This window comes from Quercus robur, chromosome 8 (genome assembly GCF_932294415.1).
Source record: "Quercus robur chromosome 8, dhQueRobu3.1, whole genome shotgun sequence".
Lineage (NCBI taxonomy): Eukaryota > Viridiplantae > Streptophyta > Magnoliopsida > Fagales > Fagaceae > Quercus > Quercus robur.
In genome coordinates, this window is record NC_065541.1 from 45,148,313 (window position 1) to 45,168,769 (window position 20,457).

Consider the following 20,457-nt stretch of genomic DNA (forward strand, 5'->3'; position numbering starts at 1 on the left):
ATCACACAACTCACAACCAACAAAAGCCGGTAACTCTTGAAGGTTGTGTGAAGGCTTTAAAGGGGAAGACATATTTAACACATTTGCAACATCTTTTTGAAATATTTTAGGGTTTCAATTGAGTTAAGGTTCTATTGGTCTCGTACTTTAAGGGTCTTAATAGAAATGAAAAAGAAAAATGCGCTAATTAAAAGCACTATAAAATGTTCAAAATATAATGTGATATTGTCTCTCATTGATAAACTTCATCAATTTAACTAATGAATGTTTATATCACGTTTTTTGTGATTAATAACATGGCAATTTGTAAGCCAATAGTAAAATTTGTATATCACTAATAAAAAAAATGTACAACATTTAGAAAATATATATGATTGTATAAAAATTTGGACTTTTAACTATAAAAAATGGGGCCTCTTTTTCCTAAGGAAATTTTTTTTTTTGGGTGGGGCCTTAGGCCTAGGCCTAACTTGCCTAGGCCTTGAGCCGGCCCTGTATGTGTTAATTGCTTTTGAAGGACTTGTTGGGTTGGAAGAGAGAGCTTCAAAGAAGACACTAATTTCTATAAGGTATGTCAGTACACGAAAAATTAGTTTCCATAAACATTTGACAATTAGATTTGATGAAAATGTATTGAGGAAAGCATTGGTCATTTCATTTAGCAATGGTAATTTGGACTTGTTTGAAATTTATTTCCTTAATATTCTTACATGATTAAAGCCACTTGTAGTTGCATTGAAAAATTTTTGTTAAGGTGCCGCGTATGATGAGTATAATGAGTTTTATAGGACTACTTTCCTAACGGAATATTTACAATGATGAAAAAATCTTCAAAATGAGATATTATATTTAGTTACTAAGTTGAGATAGAAGGATAAGTTTCCAATATAGACATCGTTATAAATTTTATTACATGCTACACTAGCTACTTTTTATTTTATATAAATATATATATATATAATTAATATAAACTACACTACTTACTAACATATAAGCACATCCATAAATTAAGAATTTTATGCAAAAAAAAAAAAAAAAAAAAAATGCCTCCTCCACCTAATAGACCACCACATGAGATGGTTGATCCCTTTCAAATGAGCAATGAACTCTTTGTGTATCCTGTAAGTGAAAGTATAATCTTTTATGTAGTTATATTTGTCACTCTATAGACTTTAACTAAATTACTTTACCAAAATATTACTAACCATACTATTATATTTGCCTAATAGCTACTATGGCCAACAAACAGAAAAGATGTCGCATTCCGATAATTGTCCTTCCAAGGGGTCAAGGAGTTGTGATAACAAAAAATGCTAGTTTGCTTACAAGAAGGGTGGGTTTCATCATTCGTAAGCATGCTAACCTTAGTTATGATTCTTGGTCTATAGACCCAAAAGAACACTAACAAATGTTAAAGAATCATTTGGTGGTAAGTTGTATTGTTTGAGGCTATGGTATTTTCTACATTGTATGTAAAAATGATTGATCATTATTTTTTTTTTTTTTTAGCTTGGTTTTACGTTGGACCCAAATCAATTGAGGATAACCCGTGTATGGAGAAGTCATTGGCAAGTACCTATGGTAATGTTCGTAGTACTTAATATAAAGAAATACTTGAAATACAGTAAGGAGAAAGTGAGAGCCAATGCTCCAGAGGATTTGACAAGACAAATAGGAAAGTTTATGTGATTTAAATAAAACAAAGTGTTGGGAGGTAAATCTTCTTAAAACTAAAATGTTAATAATTTTGAACACAAAAATATTTTTATTTGTTCTTTGTTATGATTGTTAATTCTCTAAATTTTAATTTTTTTTTTTTTTTTTTTACTAATATTTGTTAGGGTAAGTCATTACGAAATATGGGGAACAGAAGAAAGAACAAAACTGTTAACATAGCTTGTGTGATGGCTAGATTTGGTGGCTAGTCTAAGGTGATTTTTTAGGTAACACAAATAATTTATTTGTTGCATATAGTCACATGTTGGTTAAAAGTTGTGGTAGAGCTTAAGTTATATTATACTATTGGTAGTGATTGGTGGTATATTTTTTGAAATCTGAACTTATTTCCTTTGGAGAATGAGTCTTGATGCAAATTAAGTTTTGATAAGTTCAAAAGAAATAAGTCCAAATTTCAATAAATATACAACCAAACACTACCTGAACAGTATAATATAACTTAAGCTCTACCACAACTTTTAACCAATATGTGACTATATGCAAAAATTATTTGTGAATATTACCTGAAAAAATCACCTTAGACTAGCCACCAAATCTAGCCCTCAAACAAGCTATGTTACTAGTTTTGTTCTTTCTTCTGTTCCCGTATTCCGTAATGACTTACCCTAACAAATATTCGTAACAAAAAAAAATAGCAATTAAAATTTAAAGAATTAACAATCATAATAAAGAACTTATCAAAATGTATTTGTGTTCAAAATTATTAACATTTTAGTTTTAAGAAGATTTACCTCCCAGCCCTTTGTTTTCTATAAATCACATAAACTTTCCCATTTGTCCTGTTTCAAATACTCTAAAGCATTGGCTCTCACTTTCTCCTTACTAAATTTTAAGTATTTCTTATAATAAGTACTACGAACATTACCATAGGAACTTGCCAATGACTTCTTCATACACTGGTTATCCTCAAAGTGATTTGGGTCCAATGTGAAATCAAGCTAAAAAACAAAAAAAAAAAAACAATGATCAATCATTTTTACATACACGGTAGAAAATACCATAGCCTCAAACAATACAACTTACCACCAAATGATTCTTTAACATTTGTCGATGTTCTTTTGGGGCTTTAGACCAAGAATCATAACTAAGGTTAGTATGTTTACAAATGATGACACTCACCCATCCTATAAGCAAACTAGCATTTTTTACCACAACTCCTTGGCCCCCTGGAAGGATGATTACCGGAATGCGACATCTTTTTTGTTTGTTAGCCGTAGTAGCTATTAGGTAAAATATAATAATATGGTTAGTAATATTTTGGTAAAGTAATTTATTCAAAGTCTATACAATGACAAAGATAACTACATAAAAAATTATACTTTCACTTACAAGATGCACTAAGGGTTTTTTGCTCATTTGAAAGGGACTTTGAGTAAGCCATCTCATATGGTGGTCCATCAGGTGGAGGAGGCATTTTTTAGCATAAACCTCTTACTTTATAGATGTGGTTATATACTTATATGTTAGTAAGTTGTGTAGTCTGTATTAATAATATAATATATAAAAAAAAAAAGTAGCTAGTGTAGCATGTAATGAAATTTATAATGATGTCTATATTGAAAAATTATCCTTCTATCTCAACTTAGTAAGTAAATATAATGTCTCATTTTGAAGAATTTTTCATTATTGTATATATTCTTCATAATTAATGGGTTGTTTGTAAGGAAAGTAGTCCTATAAAACTCATTATACTCATTATATGCGGCACTTAACAAAAATTTCAGTGCAACTACAAGTGGCTCCAATCATGTAAGAATATTAAAGACATAAATTTCAAACAAGTCCAAATTTCTATTACTAAATAAAATGACCAATGCTTTCCTCAATAGATTTTCATCAAATCTACTTGTCAAATGTTTATGGGAACTAATTTTTCATGTACTAGGTTACTAACATACCTTACAGAAATTACCGTTAGTCTTTGAAATATTAGGACTGTTCAGTTCAAGGAATTAAAACTTAAGATGTTGGCTTGAAATCATTTAGTCATCCTTAAACTTCCCAAAATTTATGTACTTGAATGTAATCATGCGCATAATTTTTTTAAATGCTCTTGGCATTTTCTTTGTTGAAGCAATGTGTTTTGTAAGTTGTCATTATAATTGCAATGATGAGACTCCAGATTATAGTTTGCCATTTTGACTAATTAAGCGGCATTCTATTCTGTTTGTTAATAGAAATTTTGCAAAGGTGAGAAAATTTTTTCAATCAAAAGGATATGGTGGGGAATGTAAACAAGAACCTTTTTTTTTTTTTTGTGTTTGTTTATTCAGCTGTTTAGTGAAATACAACTTTCTTTCATTCCATTTCACCTGTGAATGTTTCGGATTTCTTATTTTATCTATTTAATTATAACGTGACTGAGGAGACATAAATTGTAACGTGACTGAGGAGACACTCTTTTGGATCCTTAGTAGGAGATTGATCAATATTATTATTCCATCTCTCTTTTGTTTGCGTTTGGTACCTTTGTCAGAACAGTGTTTTTATTTTTGTTTTGGAGTAAAGGTAAAGATAAGTTATGTGCAAATTGCAAAGACCATCAGCATAGAATATGTACAATTTTTTTTTTTTTTTTTGTGGTTTTCTTTTGCCCAGCCGGATGTGAATACTCCATGCTCGTAGAGAAGCTACCAGTCCACAAACCCTGATAAGCTAAAGTTGAGCAGTGAGCACGTATATGTTCACCAATGTTGGGCTTAAAGCTCTTGTTCTTTCACATGAATACTTACTGATTTTTATTTATTTTTTTTTTTTTTGAAGGGGGAAAAAACTGAACTTTATTAATGCAAGCAAGCTAAGTTGTACACTAAAATGAATGTGTGGTGAAACATCCTCCATCTACGCTGAAAAATCTGGTATGCTTAAAGCATATTTAGCCAGACTACAAGCTATAGCATTGCCATCTCTTTTTGTATGAGAATATAGCAATATATCAAAATTTTGAGAAAACCTTCTGACATCCTCAAGCAGTAAACCCGAAGGTGTTAAGGACTGTGTATTCTCTCGCAAAGCATGTATTACTTCCAATGAATCTCCCTCCAGAATAATGTGTCGAAAACCAAGGTCTATTGCAAAGGATAGGGCCGGAGCTGCTGCCAAAGATTCATTCTCCACTGCCTTGTAAGGTTGGTGTTTTATCTTTGCGCATGAGGCTAGAACCATGCCATTTACATCTAGAACCACCACACCTATACCAGCTTTTTTCTTCTTTGAACACGTCGGTCCATCGAAATTTATTTTCACCACATCCATTGGAGGAGGAAGCCAGTGGTTTTGAGATGTTTGAACATCCCGTCGCCTCTGAGACTCCAGCCCGTCTTGACCTGTGGAAATCGTCCAAACTGGTTCTTGCAGCAGCGGCTACCTGTTGAAGATCAATAGAAGAAGCTTGAAGCTTGTACCTGGTCCCGGTTCCTTTGATTCCAAACTGACCACGCCGTGATTGCAAAGAGATCCAGCTGCTTACCCTCTGTTATTATCCATGAAACCAGGTCTTTAAAGTCCACAAATCCGATGGAATTTCAGAAATCCCACACCGAGTGGTCTGCCCAGACAGTATCAAGCTCAGTGTAAGTCCACAAAGCATGGAGTGGGTCTTCAACTTCAGCTCGCGTCAATCACAGATAGAATTACCAATGATTGTGCGTCTCATCAATCAACTTACTGATTTTTAGTATAAAAAACATGGCGCTACTGCTGACCAATAATAACAAATTCAAATAAATGAAGTGAAAAAAAAAAAATGAAAGAAATAAAACAAACAAAAAGGAGAGGTGAGGTAGAAATTAAGCTCATGGCAGCCCAGCTAAGGACAACAAAAGGATTCATCAGCTTATTGTCATTGACCAAACAAATTCTATGAAGAATGTCAGAGGACACAAGTTGTTTCATCTTCCAGAAACTATTAATCCACTAGTTAAAAGTGAGGTCAGTAAAATGAAGACTACATTGGTGTATTAATATGTACAAACCAAATGCCTAACATTTAGCCAGAACCTGACTTACTGCCATGGCTATTGACAACTAATATACCAGGATTTCCCTCAATGTTTCTTAATATAAAAGTCAAGATCGATAATGAAATTGCATGATACACCAAATAAGAAATATTACGTTCTAATAACAGGACCCTTGTACTCCCCTCTCCGAATCACAAAGTTGTCAGGAGGTTGAAATTCTTCTAACCAAGTCACTTCAGATACCTTAACTCCATCCAACTCAAAATCACCTGGACTCCAATAAAAAAAAACAATATATTAGAGTTGAGGTATAACATACCATTTAGCAATTCCAAATTTTGGAGATTTAATGAAATAAAATAAGCAATAGACGACAATAATTTGATCATTCACATAAATTTCATACCAGGTAGATCCCTCCTTGGAGACTTTCGGAAATAAGTGCAGTGTCGTCCATGTTCTGAAGAGTAAGGTGGAGACAGGATGTCAAAGATAGCACAGGGAGTTACAGCTCTGAAATAGTGGATATTGCCTCCAGTTGTGGGATAAAGAATTGTCGTTGGAGAGGGTGCTGTCATCTCAAGATCTTTAACCAGTTTTGCAGGTCTTGCTGAAAAACCACCAATTACAACTAGTAATATAAACTCAAAACTGAATATTAAAGGCCCCAGCTAGAGAACAGAAGAGAAGAAAAAGGGAAAGTTGGGAAGTAGAGAGAGATTAAATATATCGATAGAAAAATGCAGTTATCCTTTCCAATAACAAACATGCTAACATCAAATCCATTAAAAAAAAAAAAAAAAAAAACCCTCATATTGTGGAATCATTTGAGATATTGACCATGTGTTCACTTTTCACACACATAAAAATATGACCAAATATGCTAAAAGCATAATCTATTCTTCTTTTTTCTTTTACTGTACCAGGGCCATGCAGGCTATCAAGCATCGAGACAAATTACTGGCTTTCCAATTTGCATATGATCAAGCATGGCTGATCTCATTGTATTCTTACTGAGTATGATTCACACATCCAATTTGCTTAATAAAGTCAACCCCCATTTTACACACAATCAAGCAGGCTGATCTAATACAGTCGATTACCATTGCAAGGTCAACTGTTTATGATAAAGAAAAGGCAATGCAGTATAGGATGTGCCAAAGTGAAGTTACAACTCCACCATGAGGTAGAGCAACTCCTCAGGTTGCATATAGGGGAAAAAAAAAAAATATATATATATATATATATATATTGGGTTGCAATATGATTAAACTTTGGCATAACTGCTAAGTTTCAGTAAAATTAATGTCAAAGCAGATTCTTCGAAGGTGATTCAAGGCCTGAAGAACAAAAGGAATAATCTGGAAATTGGTAGATGGTATCTGAATGAAAAATGCAAGAATCTATTTCAACCAGGATCACATGTTTAAGTTACTGCATGTTGACTAGTTTGTTTCAAGGAAGAAAAAAAAAGCCTCAACTTCTAATGGACAGCTGTAGTAGAAATCATCTGTATCACAAGGCAGGTTTGGAAAAGCACTGTCATACCAAAAAAAAGAGGGGGGGGGGGGGGGGGGGGTGGGTGGAGATCTAAGACACTGGAGCTGTAAATAAACATCATTCAGTTCCATGGGTATAGGAGGGAAGTAAAAATGAGGGGGGGAAAAAAGCGAATACATTCCCGCATTTGGTTTTAGGTGGGAAAGAGGAAGAGAGATAATGTGGGTGGATGCAATTTTCATCTAGGCCCACATTTTTTTGTCCACGCAAATTGGGCGGAAAAGGAGGGGAACAAAGTATCTTGCGCTTTAGAAATACCTCCATTCCCCTTGTACCCTTGTACTTCATTCCAAAAAAATTTCTTACATAAAGGCATATAAGTCAGATTAAGATATAAGATATGCTTTTTATTTTGTTCTTTCAACAAACCAAACCAGTAAAAAGCACATTCTTCTCTCCTTTCTTCTCTATATCCAAACACACAAACAAAGAGGCAATCCCCTTCTCCTTCCCTCCCCCCTCCCTCTGTTGCTGTTTTCCTTTCCATTTCCTTTCCCCCAGTGCAGCCAAACAGAGCATTAAAATCTGCTCAGGAAAGGATCCATCCATTGGCATTGCACATTTCTCTTTGAAGCCATTTATTACAGAATCTTGCCATCTCTCACCCACTGGAAGACCCTTATAAACATGGTAAAATCATTCTTTCCACAATTGGTAGGACTAGAAAAAACCAATCTATTCATGAAAACTCAGACTCACCTAAGGAAGGGAGGGAAACAGGCTTCTTTAAGTTTGTTTATCAAACAATCATGGCAAGCTTAAGCTCACAAGAATGCTGTGTACAAAGGACTTGACATATATACAACTCAGTAGAAACTTGAAATGGGTTTGACTAAGTTTGTGAGCTTGGTTGCAAAAATATCCAATTTTTTTGGTTATAGTTTAATAATCTAGTTTTGCAGCAAAACTATCTATCTATATTTTATTTTTCTACATATAGGTACAGAAATCAATTATTCAATTTGTAAGCACACAATTTTACATTCGTAAATTGAGAATCTATTCTATTTTATCAAAATTGCTAAGAACAGCTTCACTAAAAATTAGGTGACAAAGACTGGGGACTTATTTGGTTATAGTTCAAAAGTTTCAGCCTTGATGTTTCCTCATGGATTAGAAGAATGGAGTTAATCACACATGCTTATGAATAAGCTTGAGCATACAATTTTTTTTTTTTTTTTTTATATTTCAAGTTACATACACACCCGGAAGGTTTTGAACACACAAACTCACCATCCACCCTCCCCTTACAAGGGAAGAGGTGTCATTTAAGCTCAGCTCATTGGCATGCTTACATGAATTTTTAATTTTTGATAACATAGGGAACCTTTCGAAATAGCCCTTTGGATTTGCCTCTGCCAAGTAAAACCTACAAGTAACTGATCCCACCCACAAGAAATAGTTGCCAGGTAATCAAAGGGAATTCACCTCTAATGGACTAAGCAGAATTTACATGAAATTTTCAATGAAACAAACCTGAAAAGGTGGACTGCCTTAATGGCAAGTTCTCAGCTTGAACTAAGTAAAATAAATAATTAAAGTACCTAATCTTTAACTATTAATACTTCATTCCACTTAGCTCGATCGCAACCCTAGCCATTGATATCTTGGGGTCCCTCCATACTGACCTTTCTAATGTTGAAAAATGGTGTCTCAAGAATAACAGAGATCCTCGTAAGTTGATGTCCAATACACATGGAGCCCTAACATACAGAATTCTTTAACTACATATTCAACACTATCCTGGATAAAATGTGTCATTTCCTTCATTGTCAAAACTTAGCCACTTCAATCTTGTCTCCCTTATCTACTATCTCATGGAGTAATGAAGAAGGTTTGTGGAAGATATAACCAAAAGAAGGACCAATTTCTTCTTTTCTAACTTCATTAAGCAAATTACACTTCAGCTAATCATGGCCTCTTAATGCTCCATTATAGAGTAAAAAGCAATAAGCTGTTTAAGAAAAGACTCCCAAGCTCCAAATGATTAATAAAATCCACATCATATACATAAAACAAGTATCTGTTTCCTAAAATTGTTCTAATTAGCAAATATTGTACAAAGCTGTGGAAAAAAGCAAAGTTCATAGCTTGTGATGTATCCCTACTTGCCATTCCAAATTGTGGTTTTCCATGGGGAAAAAATGGTAAATTCAATCAGCCTCCCTCGAGATTCCAAGAAATGACAACCCACCCCCCCCCCCCCCCAAAAAAAAAATAATAATAATAAATAAAAGTATTGAAGAAATGAAAGTCAAATCTAAAATCAATATTTGACCTAACACTAGACCCTTTCTTTTTTTTTCGTTGACTAACTTGTCCTTGGTTAAGTATAACATTCCTTTTCCTTTTTTAGTGGTAAGTATCACTTTCACCTAATGGTTTGAAAACATGGCCTCACCCTCCACATAGAAATTATATGGGGAGGAGGTGCAAGTTTGACCTACAACTCATTGGTAAGTACAACTGTATGGCACCGAGCTTCCAAAGCCCATACTGGCCTTGGGCCCAGACCCATCTAGGCCCCGGGCCCAAGCCCATACCGGCCTTGGGCGCAGGCCCAGCAGAAAGTTCCAGTTACCTTATGCCCTTCTTGAAACTGCCTCAGAGTAAAAACAAGTTTTGGGTATTAAGTTCCCAGAGTTGACCGGTTAATCTTTCCCGGTAGAGCGCATGAGTCATATCCGGGAAGGTCATGATATGCACGGGAACATGAGTTGCCGAACATAATCGGTGAAAATGGAACCAAGTTCCAAGATCATAAATGCTGCACCGCCCTTTCACCTGAACAACCACTTTAACCAGATAATACTGGACCTTCAATAGCACTAACGGTGACTGTAATCATGATCTTCCCATTAACCTTGGCTATAAATAGAAGAAAGTTGGGAGAAGAAGGGGTTCAGAAAAATTGAGAGAAAACAGTCAAGGAGAGGGTGCTAACTGGGTGTCACTTGAGTCTCTCTGCCGAGAACGACCCATTGTAGGAAATACATAAGCCCACTACAAATAAATTGTGAGCCCAAGTGACCTAAGGTCCAGAAGTCTTGCACTTGGTTCTTACAATTGGCGCCCACCGTGGGGCTCTCCTACGAAGCTGTGGTTTGAGTGAGACTCAAGCAAGGGAGATGTCTGAGGAGCGTTCAGGAGGGCACGTTCCGAGCAATTCCGCAGGATCTTCTCGGGGATCGACGTGGAAGGAGCGAAGGCAGAAACGGCTAGAGGATAGGGAGCATCCAAGAGGAGAGGAAAGGTCCGGATTGGGAGAAGGATCGGCCCAGACACACCGGACGATTTCAAGCGTCTCAGCACATCGGCAACATGATGATAGAGACCGGGAGCTGGAGCGGTTACGCAGATTGGTAATGGACTTGGAGCTGGAAGCAAGGGGTCGGCGCCACGAAAGGAACCATAACCCCCAGCCCAGGAGAAACCGTGGCGAGGAAGGTTCCAGCCAATCTGTTACACAACAACACCGAGACCGATCACGTTCTCAAGAGTCACATCGACACTCCCGGGAGACGCGTCGTAGACGGGACCGTTCCCGGTCGCATGGATATGATAACCAAGGGTCAGAGTCGCCAGAGGAGCGGCGGCACCACAACGCCGCGATGGACGCCATGAGCAGGGCCTTGCGGATGGCAGCCTGGTCTCCATTCTCTGATGAGATTGAACGGGCGCCCATGCCGAGCAGATTCACGCGTCCACCATTCAATTCCTATGAGGGGAGGACAGACCCCGTGGAGCATGTCAGTCATTACATCCACATGATGTCTTTGCATGCGCACAACGATGCATTGATGTGTAAAGTATTCCCCTCTAGTCTCGGCTCTACCGCACTGAGATGGTTCAATGGGTTGCGGAAAGGTTCTATACACAGCTTCGCCGAGCTGATTCAAGAGTTCGGCAGCAGGTTCGTAACATGCAGCCGGGGTATCTAGAAGGTAAGAATAACCCATCTATAAAGCCTAAAACTACAAGTATGAACTCAAAGAAACAAAGCTGAAGGAACAGGAAGGGGAAGAAAGACTTACTTTGGATTCTAAGGAGGAAAAGAACGCTGAGCAAGCAAGCACACAGAAATGTGGTCGGCAGAGAGTAGGCACTAAAGATCAGAGGCGAAGGAAAAATGGAATGGTGTTTGGAGAAGGACTATTTATAGAGCCAAAAGAAATGGGGGAAGAAGAAACGCTTAATCAAGCAATAAATGGGCACAGCCTACGAGTGACCCAACGAACGCCAGGCGTAACCGATTTGCGCGCCGCTTCGGTTCACGAACCGTCAGGCAATAATGACGACTGCGCCTGGCGCCGCGAAACGACGCGTCTTTTGAGATGAATATTAATGAGAAGTGACAGCCAGAAGTCCCAGGCTAGAAGATTCCCGAGGTCAAAAGGCCCAGGCAGCTCCTTGATCCTCCTCGGCGACCGAGTATGAATCAAGGGGGGGCTATTGTATGGCACCGAGCTTCCAAAGCCCATACTGGCCTTGGGCCCAGACCCATCTAGGCCCCGGGCCCAAGCCCATACCGGCCTTGGGCGCAGGCCCAGCAGAAAGTTCCAGTTACCTTATGCTCTTCTTGAAACTGCCTCAGAGTAAAAACAAGTTTTGGGTATTAAGTTTCCAGAGTTGACCGGTTAATCTTTCCCGGTAGAGCGCATGAGTCATATCCGGGAAGGTCATGATATGCACGGGAACATGAGTTGCCGAACATAATCGGTGAAAATGGAACCAAGTTCCAAGATCATAAATGTTGCACCGCCCTTTCACCTGAACAACCACTTTAACCAGATAATACTGGACCTTCAATAGCACTAACGGTGACTGTAATCATGATCTTCCCATTAACCTTGGCTATAAATAGAAGAAAGTTGGGAGAAGAAGGGGTTCAGAAAAATTGAGAGAAAACAGTCAAGGAGAGGGTGCTAACTGGGTGTCACTTGAGTCTCTCTGCCGAGAACGACCCATTGTAGGAAATACTTAAGCCCACTACAAATAAATTGTGAGCCCAAGTGACCTAAGGTCCAGAAGTCTTGCACTTGGTTCTTACAACAACATTCCTATATTACCCTTAGTTCACTAATGAAATCTCTCTATTTTATCCTCTCTCTTTTTCAACCCACAATAAAATCAGCAATTTTTGCCCCCAAAAAGTATTTAAGTCTCCATATTGCCCTTGTGCTATCAGTGAATTTCCCAAATTGCATATTTCTTCTCTCTTTAATAAAAAAAATGCTAGTCACAATGTAACTCTTATTATGCCTTTCAAAAGAAAGAAAGGAGAAATGCAATGTTATTAAGATCCAAATAAAATAAGCAAAATGACTGCTTGTCATGACCAACTAGCAGGATGGGACTATATAAAATTATCGGAAAAGCAACAATTATGAGGTTAAAATGCAGAGCTGAACATCCCAAGTAGGACTTGTGACATGCTATAGAAAACACACCTTGTGAGGCATCAGCAGCCCCAGGTATATCAAGCCAATCATATGAGTTAACATATAATGTACCATAAACAAGCTTGCTCCAAACAGTCATTCCAGGATGATTATGAAGAGGTATGATAGAGGTAGGCGGCATGCAGAAAATTCCTATCTGCACAAAATTTTAAATACAAGTAACTATTAGTAATTTAGTTTTCACTTTTTAAATTATATTATTAATTAAGTTTTTCAACCTTTTAAATTCTAAGTGCAACTTTTATGGAAAATATATGGTGTGTTCAATCAATAGAATTCCTAAAAGTGTAACTTCCAAGTCTGAATACTTCAAAACAGATTTGCAATTAAAAACTGATGAATTTTAGCCTTGTGCTTACAGAGAAGCTTTCACACTCATGTAAATGCAAGTATTTGATTGTAGGCAGTGACTGATGGCCCCCATTACGTTCACCGGCAGGACCTGACCAACTGCGTACCAATTGGGCTTCCTGTTCGAGACCTACATCAGAAGGCTTGATTTTGTCTGAAATAAAATTGTCTACGTTAAAAAGCGCAAAGCTATTATGGAAGGGGGTGACAGCATTATGAGAAACTGGAAATTAAATAAGCATAAACAAAATGGAAAGAGAGTAAAAATCAGGAACTTCATAGAAGATGTAATTTAGGATTTCAATGGGTATACAAAATAAAGCAAAGAAGTAGAAACTCTGCTCATTTATAAATTGCTACAGCACTTCAAAAAAAACTTTAAAGAGATGTGGAACAACTTGAGCTGATAACAGACATTCACAAGCCTTGGAAACACTAGTCCAAATAAATCAAAAGATGCATCATTGCAAAACACACACAGGCAAACTCAACCACAAAGTGTCTATTTGGAAACAGCTTATTTAGCTCAAACTAAAAACTTTTTGCTGAAAGTACAGTAGATAAAGCTAAAAAGTAACTGAAATAGTGCAATAGGACCCATGAATATACCAAAAAATGCAATAGGACCCATGAATAGTACCAAAAATAAGCTAAATAGTAAAAAAAACTGGCATTTTAAGCCAATGCCAAACGCACACTATAAGTATTTTTTTTGATAAGTAATAAAACACATTAACAGTCTTGAATGAGAATTGTTTGATTGCAACCATTCCAATTTCAGCAGTTTTTAACATACAATCAAAATTTTTGCAACCCCCACCTCTGTAACCACAAATGCTTATTTATAACTTTTCTTTTAATGCGGGCATGCATTGAATGGATGCATGTCAAACAAAATGACATGACCACATTCTGGGACTCTTTGGCTTATAGGTCTCAATACCAGACAAAGACACCATTTCAGCTTCCCAGAATTACAATTACAAGTGAGTAATCAATGGACAATTCTTAATCTAATTATACTGAATACACAAAAAAGACATGCATAAATCCAAAAACAAACACATTTTTTGTTTTGAATAAAATAACATGTAAAAAATGGGCAATATTCTCTTATTGGATGAGTAATAACTGTATTTGAAAAGTGAGCCCTAAATATATCTGATATTCTGACCCTCAAACAGAATATAAATTACATGATATGAAGAGTACATTCCTAACAAGATCTGAAAAAACAAATTCAACATCATCTCAAAATGGCTTGTAATGCTGACGAAATAAATGAAAGGCCCACAATAAAGATACCTAAAAACATTAATAATCAGCAAAAATTCCTATCCAAAAAGTTTCTAAAAAGGTGCAGTTTTGTTGATGGCTATGCCTGTTGGAAATTTATCAGCGGGATAGCCCATGAATTTTCAATATGAGATCCCAAATTCCGAATGAGAAAGAGTTGCTTGATTTGAGTTGAGGGAAAGGCCAAAAATAATGTGGAAAGAGGTAATGAATAAGAATATATTAATCAGGGAGAGTAAGGTTTAAGATAGGTTGTACTTTATGGAAGGGTATTGCTTTAAAGTAGTGCATGGGGTGGTTGCACAATGAAGCCAGTGGGTCGCGCACACAGTTGTAGTTTATGGAAGGGTAATAGAGCAGGGTGGGACTGTTTTGCTAACAATGTCCATTTTGAAGTAGGGATTGGAGATAGAGCAATTTCTAGTATGATCGGTACTGCAGGGATCAACTTTTGAAGAAATTGTACTAGGACTTTACTTGTTAGCTGCAAATCCGGATGAATTTGTCGCTTCATATTTGGAAAGCAATATCGATGGGGGTGAGAAACATTGGATTGTTTAGTTCACCAGACAGTTCAATGATTGGGAATGGAATTCTATCAATTCCCTATTGGGATTATTGTATTCCAATAAGCCAAGAAGCAATGGCCTAGATAGGACAACTGAGTGGAACAGGGACATATGACATTTGATTTTATTATGGTGCATTGCACGAACCCAAGAAGATTTATTTTTCATGGAGAGGAATTTAGCGTGCCAAATCATAGAGGCAGGTTGCATCTTTTGTGTGGACAGTGTCATGGGGGGAGATTTTGATGAGCCATAATCTTAATGAGAGGAATCATTTTGGATGATTGGTGTTGCATGTGTGGGCAAAGTGGAGAGACAATGGATCATTTGCTACTTCATTGTGGTTTCGCTTATGTGATGTGGAGCTATGTTTTTAGGCTTTATGGAGTTCATTTGGTGATGTCACATAGAGTGGTTGATCTACTGAATGGTTGGCATAATTGGTTCAGTAAATAATTTGCCGTGTGGAACTTAGCTCCCTTGTGTCAGTTGCGGCTTTTGTGGAGTGAGCAGAACTCTTATACTTTTGAAGACATAGAAGTATCAAAAACCAAATTTATGTCATTATATTATTTCGTGAATGGTCAAATTTCATTGGTATTAATGATAGTGGTTCTCTTACATAGTTCACTGAGTAGCTTTCTTTTGCTTGTACTTTTTTATGGAAATTCTTTTGGCTACCTTGTGTTTTTTCTTATGCATGAGGTAGATATCCGTGATAAAATCAATGCTTATCCCAAAACAAAAGTTTTAAAAGATGATAGAATGACAGAAAAAAATACACGTGGCAGACCCAAATTAGTTCATCAGAATCCATAGCCAACCCAATTTTACTGGGATTTTTAAGGCTTAGTTTAGTTGAGTTGGATCCCTCGAAGTAGTTTGAGTGACCCAAATTGCCCCTCTATGTTTGTGTGCCAATACTAGAATTGAACAATTCTTGGTCAATCATTGAGTTTACTTTAAAAGCACCTAGCTAATAAAGTATTTGTCCCGGAAATAACTACTTTGAATAATGTTTTGTGAATCATAATTAGGATTTCTTGGTGAAACTGAACATTTTAATTCAAACGGTATCTATATCCATATCTCAAACATTCCAACTAAAAAACAAGATTACGTCGCAAATGAGAACATGAGCAGTAGAATTCAAGTGCAGGTTACATAAGCTTGAAAATATATACAAGGCAATGAAAAGATCCTTTTACCTAACATAGCACGAACTTTCTCAATAGCTTCCTCTGAGACTGGTCCATTGGGAGACAACGAGGCTCGGCAAGTATTATAAAGTCTCTGTATAAAATATGGCATTTTGTAAAGACGGTACCAACTTAACTGAACAAAATTATCAGTAAGCTGATAACGCCTTTGCAAGAAAGTTACTCTCGATTGCGGTGGTGACCAAAGATACAACTGTGGAATATGCAAATCTTATCCGGTGTACAATACAAACAGTAATAGATCTGCATTGCAATTTAATTCATCCTTCTCTGCCAATCTAATTCAAGAGCACCTATTCAAACAAACATTAAAACCGAACCCAGAATAAGTAAAATTCACATTAAGATCAAAACTCCTAAGAATTCAATTACCATGCAATTCCATCCAAAACTTAAAACAAATAATCTAACAATAAGAGTTCTCTAGCATATAAAAAACTTGAAGTTCATTAACTAAATTTAATTAATGTTGGTTGCTCAGAATAGGAACCCACTAAGAAAGTTATCAGATTTTTCATTATAACCAAATGAAAACCAAAGAATTAACCCAACCAAAAACCAAACAAACCAACCAACCAACCTACTAAACTAATTGTGCTAGTTGAAATTTTGTTCATTTCTATACTTCTCATCTATTATCTCAACAACCCAAAACAACCCAAAACAAGGTAAAGAATCAAATATAACTTTCTAAGAGGAAAACCCATTTCAAGTTATAATGATATGTTCACAAAAAACCCGAAAATGGACGAAATTTTGAGAATTTGAAAGTATAATTAAGAAAGAAGAAGAAAACCCAGATTGGATCAGAACCTGAAATAGCCATTGGAAGATCCAGCAAGTGAAAAGCGAAGAGTGGGAGAGATATATATATATATGTGTGTGTGTGTGAAGAAGTATGAGTGGGGTTTGGGTTGGAAGGGCTACGAATGGAAAGTGAAGGATCGGAGAAGAAGGAGCCGAAAGAAGATCTTGCACACGTCATTACCCATTTTTTTATTTGTTTTTGCTTTTTAGTTTTACTTTTTTTTTCGTTTCGGCCTTTTGGATTTGGACCCAGGCACCCAGCAGCTCTTGTTCTGTTGACCACTATCTACTTAGGCATGATTATTCACCAAATTACCATTCTTTCTTTTTTTTTTCCTTTTTTTTTTTTTTTTTGATAGGATTCTTTTCTTTTTTTAAGAAATGAGTGTATATTTTTTCACAATTTATTGAGTTATTGTACTATAAAGTATAAACTGATGTTGGTCATAGATTTTGAAAATTGAAAAATAATTGTTAATAAAAAAATTATTTCAATTTTGGGTATAATAAATGAATAAAATTTGGATATTAAATTACCAGATTATATGAAATCTAACTCTTTAAGAACTGGATTTTGTGCATATGTGGAATGGTTGACATGAGGAAAAGTAATATTAAAGTGAAATCCAGATGTTTAACACCAGGATTCTCCCAATTGAGTTCTTATTTTATTAACTATAGCCCACTTTAACCTTTTTTTTTTTTTTTTAGAGAGTTTCAACCTATGGCATCCGCTCCTGATAATTGCTCTTTATCATCAGACCAAGACACCAATCAGTTTTTTTCCTTTTTTTTTTTTTTTTTTTGATAGGATTCTTTTCTTTTTTTAAGAAATGAGTGTATATTTTTTCACAATTTATTGAGTTATTGTACTATAAAGTATAAACTGATGTTGGTCATAGATTTTGAAAATTGAAAAATAATTGTTAATAAAAAAAAATATTTCAATTTTGGGTATAATAAATGAATAAAATTTGGATATTAAATTACCAGATTATATGAAATCTAACTCTTTAAGAACTGGATTTTGTGCATATGTGGAATGGTTGACATGAGGAAAAGTAATATTAAAGTGAAATCCAGATGTTTAACACCAGGATTCTCCCAATTGAGTTCTTATTTTATTAACTATAGCCCACTTTAACCTTTTTTTTTTTTAGAGAGTTTCAACCTATGGCATCCGCTCCTGATAATTGCTCTTTATCATCAGACCAAGACACCAATCAGTTTTTGGTGTAGGCGGAGATTGAACCTCAAATCTCTTATACAACCATCAGAGATTTTACCAGTTGAGCTAACTGAAACCCACCACTTTAACCTATTTATTCACAAAACTACCATTTTTTTTCTTTTTCTTTTTCTTTTTCTTTTTTTTTAGATATAAGTTGGCTATGGGGGATAATAAGTCTATACTTGCACAAAAATTTTCAAAATTTTGAGTTATCTTACTATATAAAATTGATATAAAATAAGTTTATACTTACACAAAAATTTTCAAATTTTTGAGTTATCTTACTATATAAAATTGATATAAAACAATTGGGGATAGATTTGACAATGGAAAATTATTTTTTAATAGAAAAAAAAAATGGAGCATATTGTATGAAAATTAAATCTTTAAAAACCGGATTTTGAGCATATGCCAAACAGTTGACATGTTAAAAAGTAACATTAAAGGACTTAAAGTGGAGTATGTTCCTAATAATAATAATAAAAAATAAGTAAATAAAAGTTGAGTCCAAATGTACCCAGTTGAGCTCTTGCTTTGTTGACCACCAGTCACTTTGGCCAGCTTATTCACGAAATACCATTTCTTCTAGAGTTCATGTACATGAACAATAAAAATGTCAACTTTTCACCAAAAAAAAACTGAGATCTTAATTCATTATAGGTCCAAAAAAAAAATATTATACCCGGCCAAACCCGTCAAATCTAAAAATAATGTGTGAAATTTTTTTTAAAAATAATGTTTAAAAATATTTGGAAATTCGTTTTTGCTCCTAAAATTTATCTTTTGTATATATATATATATATATATATATATATAAAAGAAATGAGGTGGTTAAGGTGGACAACAATTTTACACGTATATAATATTTTTTACAACTTATTATCTCATCATATAAAACTAATGATGGTGATAGATTTGACAATTGACACTTTTCAAAAAAAAAGATAGATTTGACAATGGACAAATAAATGTTAATAGCAAAAAAAATATATTGAGATTTTGGGGTTTAAGGAGGAAAAGTAATAAATGCAGGAAATTTGAAAGCGAAAGACCTTAATAGTATGATGGAATCTAACTTTTTAAGAGCAATTACATCAGTTTGTGCATAAGATTTCGTTTATTTTATACTTAAAATTTATTTTTTCTATTTTACATTATCATTTTTACAAAACATTCACATCAGTTTATCTATTTTACAAGATATTTCAATAAAATATTCTTTCGACTCGATTTTTTTATTATTTTCCTCAACTGTCTTTACATACAATACGCGCTCTCTCTCTCTCTCTCTGTGCCCATTTTTTCCTGATTTATTTCTCTCTATACCCATCTCTCTACCCCTCTCAATACCCATTATGAACAGATCACCTCTCTCTCTCTCTCTCTCTCTTTTACCTTCTCTCATTCTTTCTCAAAAACAACCAACCCAACCGACCGATCCACGAACCACGCCGGTCGGACTTCTTCACCACTCAAAAACTACCAACCCAACCGGCCGATCCACGGACCTTTCATTCTTTCTCAAAAACTACAAGCCCAACCAACAGATCCACGAACCACGCCGGCCGGACTTCTTCACCACTCAAAAACTACTAACCCAACCGGCCAATCCACAAACGATGCCGACCGGACTTCTTCACCGGCCAATCCACCCTTCATCGGCCGATCCACGAACCAAGCTCCACAACCCTCTTACTGATCCAACCTCTCGGGTCTTCTTCTCGACCCATCGACCCAGATCGCTCGCCATCAATGGCTTTTTCTACCGCTCCATTAAGCCTCACACTTTTCAACACACCTCTCCAATATCGCCGCTCTCACCCACAAGCACCGATCATTCCATCAAGCACCGATCTATCTCTCTCTCTTTTTTTTTTTTTTTTTTGGTAAACCGATCTATCTCTCTGTTGGTTTGTCTGTGTGGGTTTGTTTGTGTGTGGGTGTGTTTGTGTGTTGATTTGTCTGTGTGAATGTTTTTGTGTGTGGATGTGGGTGTGTTTGTGTGCATTTGAGGAAGAAGAAGATGAGGAGAGGAAAGAGTTCGTTGTGCACGGAGAAGAGAGAGAAAAAAAAAAGGTGCGAACGGAAATTAATAAAATAATAAATACACATGCTACAGTAACCGTGCATATATGCACGGTTAATGTAGCAATTGTGCATTTATACACAATTATGTACAAGCTGATTTGGACGGTGTTTTGCTCAAATTGTGTAAAATTAGCCCCTTTTTCCATTTTGCACAATTATCCCCAAGCTGATATA

The 20,457-nt window shown here is 35.8% G+C and overlaps 1 protein-coding gene across 1 annotated transcript; it reads right to left on the reverse strand.

Moving 5' to 3' along the window:
- Positions 1 to 5,550: 5,550 nt before the first annotated feature.
- On the reverse strand, positions 5,551 to 17,175 carry LOC126695692 (plant cysteine oxidase 5). Its single transcript, XM_050392524.1, has 6 exons — positions 16,971 to 17,175; positions 16,146 to 16,450; positions 13,081 to 13,226; positions 12,710 to 12,857; positions 6,106 to 6,309; positions 5,551 to 5,968 (listed from the first exon to the last, which is right to left on the reverse strand). The coding sequence occupies exons 2-6, from the start codon at positions 16,246 to 16,248 to the stop codon at positions 5,850 to 5,852; spliced, it is 720 nt and encodes a 239-aa protein (XP_050248481.1). The 5' UTR covers positions 16,249 to 16,450; positions 16,971 to 17,175; the 3' UTR covers positions 5,551 to 5,849.
- Between the last annotated feature and the right edge of the window lie 3,282 nt (positions 17,176 to 20,457).

Coding starts and splice junctions, on each gene's coding strand:
- LOC126695692 (XM_050392524.1), bottom strand. CDS start 16,248: ATGCCATATTTTATACAGAGACTTTATAATACTTGCCGAGCCTCGTTG. Junction 13,227..16,145: donor GAAAGTTCGTGCTATGTTAG/GTAAAAGGATCT, acceptor ATTTTATTTCAG/ACAAAATCAAGCCTTCTGAT. Junction 12,858..13,080: donor ATGAGTGTGAAAGCTTCTCT/GTAAGCACAAGG, acceptor AATTTTGTGCAG/ATAGGAATTTTCTGCATGCC.